At 33.5% G+C, this 11,661-nt stretch overlaps 1 protein-coding gene across 2 annotated transcripts; it reads left to right on the top strand.

The window, feature by feature from the left end:
• Positions 1-7,065: 7,065 nt before the first annotated feature.
• On the top strand, positions 7,066-11,100 carry LOC127119085 (interactor of constitutive active ROPs 4). Of its 2 annotated transcripts, none has more exons than XM_051049314.1 (3): positions 7,066-7,269; positions 9,466-9,560; positions 9,659-11,100. In XM_051049314.1, the coding sequence occupies exons 2-3, from the start codon at positions 9,547-9,549 to the stop codon at positions 10,740-10,742; spliced, it is 1,098 nt and encodes a 365-aa protein (XP_050905271.1). In that variant the 5' UTR covers positions 7,066-7,269; positions 9,466-9,546; the 3' UTR covers positions 10,743-11,100. The 2 variants fall into 2 exon arrangements, with proteins under 2 accessions (XP_050905271.1, XP_050905317.1); XM_051049360.1 differs by lacking the exon at positions 7,066-7,269 and adding an exon at positions 8,884-9,134.
• Positions 11,101-11,661: the final 561 nt, after the last annotated feature.

Raw genomic sequence — 11,661 nt, 5'->3', positions numbered from 1 at the left:
GAAGAGGGCTTCGGGGGTTTCATGTGACGCAAAGTTACCGCTCAAGATGAAGGGAAAATTTTATTGGACTGTGATAAGACCTGTGATGTTGTATGGAACCAACTATTGGGCATTTAAGAATCAACACGAGAATAAAGCAAGTGTAATATAGATGATGATGTTGTGCTGAATGTACGGTAAGACTAGAAAGGGTATGATTAGGAATAAAAATATTAGAAAGAGTGTTGGGGTAACACCTATAGTAGAGAAGATGGTGGAAAAAGACTTAGGTGGTTTGGGAATCTAGATATAAGACATGTATATTATATGGTAAGGAGAGTAGATCAGATGGAGAGAAGTCAAACAATTAGAGAAAGAGGGGGACCTATAAAGACTATAAGAGAAATTATTAAGAAAGATCTCGAGAAGCATGGTTCTGGATAAAACATTATGGAAAAACTTGATCCATGTAGGCGATCCCACTTAGTGGGATAAGGCTTGGTTGATTGTTGGTTTTACTTTTTCATAAGTTTCAACATTTATTTGTGTTGTATTCTTTAATTTCATTCATCAATGTTTCATCACATGGAGTTCTCTTTAAAATGTATTTTTTAACTAAACAAATGTTCTTTATGTTAGAGGACTTTTCACTACACCCTAAATCATTACTCACATACCCTGGTAAAAATTCAAAAATACCCCTTTTGCAATGTCTAGATTTTGAAATTCATAAGCACCACTAACACTACAAACCCAATATCAGAACCACGCCAAAGGCAAGTAATAATATGTCTGGATTACAAGTTTAGATACACTACATGGACATTGAAATCCAGACACTGCCATTTAAGTGGTTGACTGACAACCATGGTACAAACATGGTAGACTGACTCAATATGTTTTAGTATATAGAGAGATCCAAATCATTCTGAGTTGCCAGAGAATCACCTCGGGCTACTGAGAAATCATCTTTTGATGGCCATGTATCTTTGGCTCATGATGAAACACCCACAACTTCCTTTCATGCTCCTGATGTTGCTGTACATCTTGTAGTCAAATCTACTTCTTCCGCACCATGTGGTTTTCTTAGAGGTCCAGATGATAAGTCACTGCTTCCACTTCTTAACCAAGTAACTCCAAACACAAGAGAGGGAGTTGAGTTGTGTTGTTTGAAAAATGTTATCTAGTTATTAAAATGTGGTTTATGAAAAATCTTTAAGTTAATTTTATTAGTTAAAAATAGATTGAGCAACAAAATAAAAGAAAGAAAGAAAGAAGATATGAAAAGAAATAAATAAAACATAAATAATATAAAGCAATAGAAAATAAAGAGATAAGGAAGAGAGAACATGAGCTAGAGATTTATACAGGTTCAACCTAACCACTCGGTCTACTCCTGTCCCTAGGAGTTTCCTCTTGAGAGTTTTTCTAAATATGTGAGCTTTTCATAGGTTATAATTATGAACCTTCTTACAACCAAATAAAGATTTTAACTGGCTAATCTCAAAAACAAAATAAGAGATTTTATCAGGTTGATCTCCAAACTAAATGAAACATTTTGATTCGCTAATCTCCAAACCAAATAGAGTTTCTTAATAGGCCAAGCTCACAAACCAAATAGAGATTTTAACGGGTTGATATCAAGAACTAAACATAGATTTTCACTAGTTAATCTTAAGAACCAAACAACAATTTTATTTAATGATATTACAAAAGAGATAACAACCTCTTTAGTAAATTACTATAATTCCACATCACCGTAACAACTCATAGATATTTTTTACTCTCAAAGCACTGAGACTATTTTGGTGAAGAAATAAAAATATGAAGTAGAAGAGAGTATAAATGAGAAAGAATGTTTTAAATTTAATTTTCTATTATACCCACGAAATGAGAAGAAGACTTTTATTTGTAGAATAAAAATTGGATAAAAAGGAAAAAGATCCATGTACTTTTAATGACTTAATCGATTAACCCCATGGTCTAATCGATTAAGAGCTTTAAAAGACCTCAACCTTAATCCCATAATGGAAACCCTATAACGATTATGTGACTTAATTAATTAAGAATATTTCTAATTGGTTAAGGAGTCTTTTTCCTTGCTCTAATTTATTGGACAAAATCCTTAATTGATTAGGCAATGTACATATGCTTCCCAAATGATTAGAAACACTCATGATCAATTCCACGTGCTTTAAGATATTTTACTAATTCTTGAGAGGTTTTAAAACATTTTCAAGTGTGTGTGTTTATAAGAGAGAGAGAGAGAGAGAGAGAGAGAGAGAGAGAGAGAGAGAGAGAGAGAGAGAGAGAGAGAGAGAGAGAGAGAGTTGCCTTAATAGTTCGAGAATTACTATTATACCTATATGATCACTCAAACACAAGGCACAATATAACTTCTTAATATGGGACTTCTTAGACAAACATCGTCATTAGGGTTTACTGGACATGAGATCATCAAAGACTTCATCGAATATCGTTTGACCTTAGGTGTTATCATCATCAAAACCATCATGATTATCTAACACTTGTAGACAATTGTACCTATAAGCACATAGATCTACACCATTTTATGCACACTATACTACTAGGCATAGATGGGAAGGAGAGGTAGCATAACTCTTTAATTACTCTTTTAAACATCTATTTTATACAAATTATATTGTTTGATGTTGATGTTTTTTTTTTTGCAGTACCATGACACACTGAAGTGTATAAACCACACTAGGAAGATAACAAAAGTTGCCCTAGCCAAATGAACCTTGGTTTAAGGATGTATTGGAGCTATCTAATATGAACGACTTTTATAGGACGATATATGGTTATGTTGACTATGGTATTTTGTCCATATTTGTTAAGAGATGACGCACAAAGATGTTGTCGTTGCATTTGCCATTGATGAGATGAGTATCATTCTTTATGATGTATCATATCTCATCCATATTTCGATAACATGAAGATTGTTAGATCACACTACCATTCATAGATTTGAGGCACTTAACATGACAGTAACATAATTAGGAGTTGATACGAGTGAGGCCCAAAAGGATATAGAGGACACCATAGGGTATCATTCTAGATTTTCATTCCTAACAGAAAAATATATTGACTATTTAAAAGAATTTGTAGATGTTGTGGGTGGTCATGCACAAGTTGCCTATAATAGACAATGTGCATTGAAGACATGCTTTATGATTTTGGTTGGCACGAGAATTTTTGTGGACAAAAGTGTGACATATGTAAATATTATCTACCTTAATTACTTCATGGATTTGGAGTGGATTCACGAGTACAGTTGGGGTCATCTTATTTTGTTTACTTGTACTCTAAGTTAGTTGAAGGTAGTAAATGGAAGACGATACAAATGACTGGATGCAACTGTCTATTTTAGGTAATTTATTTACATGTTATTTATTAATTTCATACTACTACTTCTACATCCTTGCTGATATTTTATCTAAACCATTTTAAGACACGGATCCTCCAACATTTCCCAAGTATTGTGATAAGTTATTATTTGTGATATATTTAAGCCCTTACTAGTTAAGTTTATTTTCTTTTTACAAGTAATATTAGGTTGAGTTGAGTAGGTTTTACTGTTTTTAACTTAGTTAGCATGGAGCACACTAGGTGCTCTCTTTTGAGAGTTTTATGTGTTTGTTACTTGTATAGGAGTGCTCTGGTGACAAGTTATGTCACGCCAGGAATGTAGTATCAATGTAAATCACTTCCCAATAGATCTTAGAGTCAGAAGATGTTATCGGGAGTGAAGGATCTAAACATTAGGGAAAATGTGGCATGAGCTTGAAGGTGAAATCACTAGTTGAGTTGGATAAATGAATGGATAAGAACGAACATTACAAGATAAAAACCTACAAAAGCTGCCTAGTGCTGAAATGAACACGCTGTTTGTCCGCCTGTGCAGCAAGTCTGCCACAGGGTATGTTGTCACATGCATGCATTATGTACTACCTATTACTGGTACGAGAGGATAAAAAATTCCCATGATCCAAATTAGTGGATAATCACAAGGTCAATGATCCAATGGATAATCACAAGGCCCATGATCAGATGACTAAAGGAAACCCTAAAAGCTAAGGGGATCTAAAAGGACCACCTTGAAGGAATGAAAGGAGTTTCAAAGTTGATACACTTGAGAAATAACTTAGAAAAATATATCTCGTTTGGAGAACATGAACATTGAACTAGAAGTGAAGAGAATATCTCATCCTTCCTTTCTTGAAAAAGTGTTAAGCCGTCAGGCGTGACATAACTCGCCTCTTGCTGATTAAAGATTGCAAGAAGTAGAAGTGTTATACTTAAGTTAGTATAATTTTTATACTTAGGTTTTAATTTTCTTTTCATTAGTGTTTAGAAATGTTAACTTTAAGAACTTGTGTTGCTATATTTATTTTGCTCACTGTGAGCTAAACTCTTTATGTTGGGAAATGCAAAATTTAATGAAAAGTAGTATTTTGTGTTAGATCGTGTGATCTTAAGTAATGCATTTTATCATGTGATATCATTCCATATATGTGTTTCTTTGTTTAATCACCTTATAAATAGGTAAACACATGTTAATTTTTGAGAGATGTATTAATTAGTGGAACTCATGGTAAATTTGTTTGAAAATAGTATGATATACATATTCACTATATTAGTCACTTTAGACATAAATGACTATAACCATATGGAAAATTAGAAGTTATACAAGATGTGTTTTAATGTTATTGCAAGACCTATATATTTGTTCCCCTAACTTATTGCATATGATTTTGTGTTGTAGACATACACCACTAGATCACTTTTCGTCTTGTCTATCACATCAAATCTCATCATTCATGCACAAATATGAAACTCATTAAATGGATCATTTCGCAACATGTCTCTCACTATTGATTTAACTTCTTTACTATTATTGATCACTACTCAATATGAATACGTCATAACCTACCATTATTGTTATGTTTTACTCATGACTATTCACAAAATTTTATAATGAGAATCAACTTAAGTTTTTACAATCTCTGTGGGGTCAATACTCTTACTTTTACACCACTTACTACTATTTAATTGTGTACACTTGCACATATAAATAACACAACATATTGTCGACTAGGAATATGTTTCTTACTACACTGAAAAGTTACCACGTGTGTATTTGATTAACCCACTCAAAAGGAATATGGTGACTGAGACATATAGACTTGCTCTTTACCGCATTCTGGAGGATGATATTTGTTGTCATTGTACGGAGCGCACCGTCAAACATAACCTATGGAAGTGATATCCTAGTACTCTATATGGATGACTTGTGGGTCTTGACATATGTACCCACATCTACCTGACTGAGTATGATGGCAGTTCGGATATTTGTTGGGTATACCTAGGGACCAAATCGTTATTTTTTTGCTATTGTCCTATGCAAAAATGTTGATGAGATATTCGTCAACTACCATGAGCATCAAGTGCTAGAGGATGTATGTAGTGTGTCAGCTCCACATGCATGGAGTATTGTATATGGATACATCCAATAGTTTTATAGAGTGTCTCATTCTTATATAACACCAGTACCATAAGGAGACCCCTATAGGCCAACTCATTATGAGTTACTAGAAAAGGAACAAGCAAGGGAGGACCATGTCGTGAGTGCTTTGACTATAGTCACCATATTGTTTCACTTAGAAGATATGCCATAGTTAAAAGAGATCTTTAGGAAGACACTTATGAGAGGGTCACTTTGGATGTGATATTATTAGAGGCACGATTTACACGGTCGTATAGTAGGCAAATGAGGATCACATGTGTTAGATATACCCAATAGTTGTATTTTAATTTGTATTTTAATGTAAGCATTTTGAATGACCATGTTATGAATTATGTGTGAATGACTTATGCAAATGAATGATGTATGAATGACTTATGAAAATTCACTTTTTGTTAGAAATGATATTTGGTTTATGAATGAGTTATGAAAATTTACTTTTTTGTTAGAAATGATAGTTGATTTATGAATGACTTATGATTTATGTTATACAAAGCTGACACTATAACTTATATAAACAATATTGTCCTAGAGGTGCATCCAGAGATTAAAATTCGGTTACACACTTCTGTTACAAAATATCCCAGGATGTGTGATAAAGATATTGTGCTAGGGGTGGATCACAAGATTAAAATCTAGATCCATCCTTTGTTATCAAATATACGAGGAAATGTGTCAAACACATTGTCCTAGTGGTGTATGTGAATTCACCCATTTGCTATCACATACTAACAATAATATCCTAATGGTTAGTCTGAAAATTGTAATTCAGATTTATCTGATGCATATTTACCTAATACACATCAAATATAGCCTTAAATTATTGCATTTTATGTGCGTTAGGATTTCAATCTACAATCACTGCAAAATAGTAATTTTGAATTTTTATAGGATTTGAGAGTAGTCTATAGAGTGTAGTGAACAATTCTCTTATATTATTGGTTGTTTACTTTAAATTATAGTCCATTTATTTTTGTTTAATAGTTTAATGACTGAAATTCACCTTTAAAAGTGAACAAATGACATGCCGCAAATTTGAATCTGTATCTTGCAACTACAACTAATAATCCATTTCTCTCCGTATTTATAATCTCTTTTTTATTTTTTAACTAATAATTATGCAAAAATATTTAATTACATATGCCACGTCCCATTTATTTATTTTTAATGAATAATATTATGCTCTTAGTAAAGAAACACATGAGCCTTTTGTTTAAAAGATAAAAAACATACTAGACACATTCATTTTATCTTAAAGATAAATAAACGAGACCAATCGGATATTCTTACTATACTACATTTATCTGATTTAACAAGAATATGTGAAATAAATGTATGGTTGTATTAAAAAAAAAAATTCTCTTTCAATATGTTAAATAAATGTATGGTTGTAATAAAAAAAACATTTTCCTATAAAAAAAATACGATATGTTAAGTGTTTTTTACATTAAATTATTAAGAATCTATTTCCCAAAATGACCTTTTTTGTTTTGTACTCTTTCTGGACAGAGTTTGAAAGTTGAAACTCATAAATAAGCACTAGCTACTGGCTAGTGTCCTCACACCGTTCCTAGCAGCTTTAATTCAAAAACTTTCAAAACAAAAACCACATTTTTCTTCTTCTTTTTTGTGCCTCTCTACTTTCTTGAACCTCCTTGTTTTTGCAGTGAAACTTTTCTTTCTCATTATGTGATGCTTCAGATCCTTCAACTTCTCCTGTTCTTGCAAAACACAGTGTTGCCAAGGTGAGTGCTTTTCCAAATTTACTCATTCATTTTCATTTTTCATAGCCCTTTGACTTTGCTAACGTTTTTCACTACAGTTCTTATTGTACATGTGTGGTATAATGATTTTTCTTTTTATATATTTTCCTACTTTTTGTGTTTTTTGAACACACATCCGGAGAATCTTTTTTATGCCAAACAATGTCTCAAATTTCCTTAAATTGTTGTCTTTTTGGGTGTCTTTTGTTTACTTGTTTTTTTTTTTTTTCATTCATTGGTAGTACTAACTAGTAGTAAATGATACATTAAAATTACTAATTATTCCTTTACAATATTTATGATACCTATTAAGTCATGTAACTGATGTAATGATTTAGCAATCACTGATATTATGATTCATTTATTTAATAAAAAAATTTATTTTATTTTTCAAATTCTCCAAGTGCTTCTGATGATTAAAAAATTTCTAACACGTCTAGTGGTATTTGGCGTTGGACTTGATATAGAGGACCCCTGCAACTGCGCGGTCAGGTGGGGGTTAAAATCACTTGATGCTAGAACTGACACCCGAATCAGATTAGTGGGTGCATTGGGCCGGATACTGACGGTCGGAAATTAACTTTTAACAGTGACATAAATTCACAACTTTACTATATGGATCTGAATCTCTTCATTCATAAGTATCTTGTGGGCACTATGGTCCACTGCCACCTTTGCTTCATATAATAATGTAGGGTCTTGATGGTTTTGGTTTCCTAAAAGGGGGAGACAATTCAACAGAGAATGGATCTTCTACCAGCTTATTATTATTTTCTCTTCAGTGAAATCTCATTTGAAAGTGGTTACAGATGTTAAACAAAGATTTAAATTTTATAGAAATGAAAAACAAACAAAAATGTTGGTTTCATGTGGGCTCCAACATTTTACTTTTTCAATTTTTTTCTGGTTGTGATGTTCAGTCTCCTAAAATATTTGAAATGACACAAGATCTTGATTTTGATTTCTTACAATAATTCGAACCTAGCAGAATTCGAACCTGAGACCTAGAGAGCAGCATACTCTGAGGTCCAAGCCTTCGCCGAAAGGCCAACCTCTAAGGTTCATATTTTAAAAATCATCTTAAAGCTCGAGCCGTTGATCTTAATCTACTGGTTCTTATTGATTTACCTCATGGTAATTTGACTGCGGTAAATCTATTTTCCTATTGGAGTTGTACACATGCATACTCCATTATGCAACAACTTGAATGTGTGGTGGGGCTAATGCAATTTATGGGAAAGTGAAAGAGTTACTTATTTTCTAGTACTGTATCAGGGTGCACATATGCATAGGGTCACATAAATTATTTTTTCCTTTAATGGGGTGCTAGGATTAATTTATTTTGACTCCATAGGTTGTTTACATGGTAACTCCATGCAGTCAGTCACATCTGAACTGTCTGAAAAAGAGCGAACCGTTCAAATTTTGGCATCAATATCGATTTTTTTTCATCACTAGTATTTGGTCTATTGAACTGACTAATCCGATTTGGGGATCAGTTTTGACATCAAGTGATTCCAGCCCCCTCCCGATCGCTATTGGACTAGCTAACAATTGGTTAAATATAGTTTTTTTAAAGAATGTAAAAGATTGAGTTTAAAACTTGGACTTATTTACTGCACTTATTCACTTTTAAACAAAGCAAAAGGCACTGCATAAAGTTACCTCTGACACTGCATGCTTTTGCTCTTGAGGGTGGTGGTATTAAAAGCATACTTTTATTGCATGTCATTGTTTTGAACACAGGACCATTGTGATGTGGGACATATCTTTATTCACTTGTGTTTTATTCTTTTGCTCTTCTTGATTTTTCCAAAAGGGTCATCAATGCCTTTCTAGTTTCTAGTGTAAGATAATTCTTGATTTCTTCAGCTTAAATCAATTAGTACCATTACCTTTTTAGTTTATCAGTCACATTTGTAGTGAGTTGGCTTATTTATGAGATAGTGTTGGTTTCAAACTCCATAAATGCACATAGCTATTCATGTTTTTCTTTTGTCTTTCTATCTCTTGCACCTAATTTAAGAGCTTAATTGTCACATTAACTTGAAAAGGGTCCATTTTCTTTATTGTAATGTGTACTGCATCTACATTTTGTCTCAACTCATGTGTGTGCTAGCTATCATAGAGTTTGCTTTATCTTTCATTTTAATTTCGCATATTTGTTAACTTTAACAGGTGAGTGTGTGAGATTCTCTTTTAGCTTACAAAATTCCTTAGAAGTTTTGTTCAATCACTTTCTATCATCAAGTTTATCAAATGCCAAGATCAAGGTATGTATGTTAAACTGTTTTGAAACTCGAAGTGATTCCAAAGATGTTGGTGTGTTTAGTTTTTACATGTGATATTGACTATTGTTGTTCTCGAATAGGGGGTCTGATTTGCCTCAGAGGCAGTCACCGAGAGGTACTACTCATCAGGTTCGAACCTCGAGTTCTGACTCGGATCCGTCGCATCATCGACCGGTTACTGATCGAAGTCCAAAGTTAGGAGACCGGCGTTCTCCGAGAGGTGGTAGTACTCAATCGGAGACGGTAAATCAGAAGAAGCTCGGTACTCGCATTGCGGATTTGGAATCACAGCTTGGTCAGGCACAGCAAGAGTTGAAAAATTTGAAGGATCAGCTATCTTCTGCAGAAGCTGAGAAGAAAAAAGCTGAAGATGAACTTGTGAAGAAAAGTGTTTCAAAGAAAGTTCAAGAATGTAATAATAACCAAGGTGAAACTAAGCTACAAGATGTTGTTAATGTTATACATGATGAGAATCAAGAAGAGACCGACGTGTTTGAAGTTCCGATTGAAAAGTTGGAAATCGAATTCAGAAAGCCTGTAGATCAGTTAAAGAAGGAAACAATATCGGAGTCAGAGAAGCCTTTTGTGAACGAACTGACAATGAAAAACGAAGAAATAGCGTCGTTGAAGTCGAGTTTGTTAGAGAAAACAAAGGAGTTGGAGTCAACGAGTAAGGGAAACGATGATCTGAAGAGTCAACTGAATGAAGCAGTTTCGAAAGTGAAAGCTTATGAAACCAAGGAAGAAGGAACGGCACTGCAGGTGAAGCAATTGAGTGAAGAATTGGAAGCAAGTAAAGGGAATGCAGAGAAACTGAACACGAAGTTGAAAACTGTGGAAGAAGAAAAGGAGTTGTTAGAATCAGAAATGAAGAAGCTAAGAGTGCAGACAGAACAATGGAGAAAAGCAGCAGATGCTGCAGCTGCAGTGCTTGCAGGAGGTTTCGATATGAGTACTGCCGCAAGAGTTCCTGAAAGGTGCGGTTCAATGGATAAGAACTTCGTTGGTGGAACATTCGAGACACCTGGTGTTGGAAGGTATCATGGATATGTAGGTTCTCCCGGTATGAATGATGATTTAGATGACGGTTTCGGAGGTGGAAAAAAGAAGGGTTCTGGTATAAGAATGTTTGGTGATTTATGGAAGAAGAAAGGCCAAAAGTGAGATTTCTGCAACTCTTGGATTCACGGCAGAATCACTGCGTGTCACCGTGATTCTGACGATAACAAAATCACGGTGTTGCGGGGATTCTGTCTAGTATTTTAACTATGGTCATGTTTAGGTGGTAGCAGAAGGTGCAAAAGAAAACAGTTGCTTACTGATATGTGTATGCATTTTTCTGCTATATTGTTTAGTTGTTTCTTTTGTATTATAATGGCCATTAAGTGTGTACTGTTATGTTACTATTGCATGATCAGTGCAAGTTAGTGATGTGAACTTTTGAAAGATGGTTTGTGTAATGGTTTTTTTGTTACTTTTTCAAACCGAGGTGAAGGGTTTTTAAGCAAATTTTATATCTTCATTCCTTTGGAGTAATATCTATAACATGTTCATAGGTTTTTGTTCATTATGTGTTGGTGAGTCCCATGTAGTCTGCAAATGATATAGGAGAAGCTCTAAGAAATCACTTTGAAAGGATAGTTCCTTTTTTTGAATTACTTTATTATGATAGGTGAAATCATGAATATAATACTCAAAAGGTCATAAAGTAACAGTCCAACTTCTTATTTTGATTCTAATGTCATTTTAACAAAATAAAAATAAAAATAATTTTGTATTGCTTTTTCCTGGGCTTTAGCCCCTTTAGTTCCATACACCTTGTAGTTTTCATTTGGGAATTTCTTAACACATCCTATATATTATTAGAATATCACGTGAAAATATTAAAATGTTTTTAAATTTTAGAGATGCATCTTAAAACATTAAATGATCCGGAAATGCATTTTTTTAATATTTTAAAAGTCATACACCATACATTAATTCTGAAAGACATTTGACACGCATATTGTACCGGAGATGCATCATCGGTTATTTAACGGAGATGCATCTCCTTAAAATACCATAACAGTGCATGTTATATTTT

Source organism: Lathyrus oleraceus, chromosome 1 (genome assembly GCF_024323335.1).
Source record: "Lathyrus oleraceus cultivar Zhongwan6 chromosome 1, CAAS_Psat_ZW6_1.0, whole genome shotgun sequence".
Taxonomy (NCBI): Eukaryota; Viridiplantae; Streptophyta; class Magnoliopsida; order Fabales; family Fabaceae; genus Lathyrus; species Lathyrus oleraceus.
This window is presented reverse-complemented; position numbering and strand designations above follow the sequence as displayed.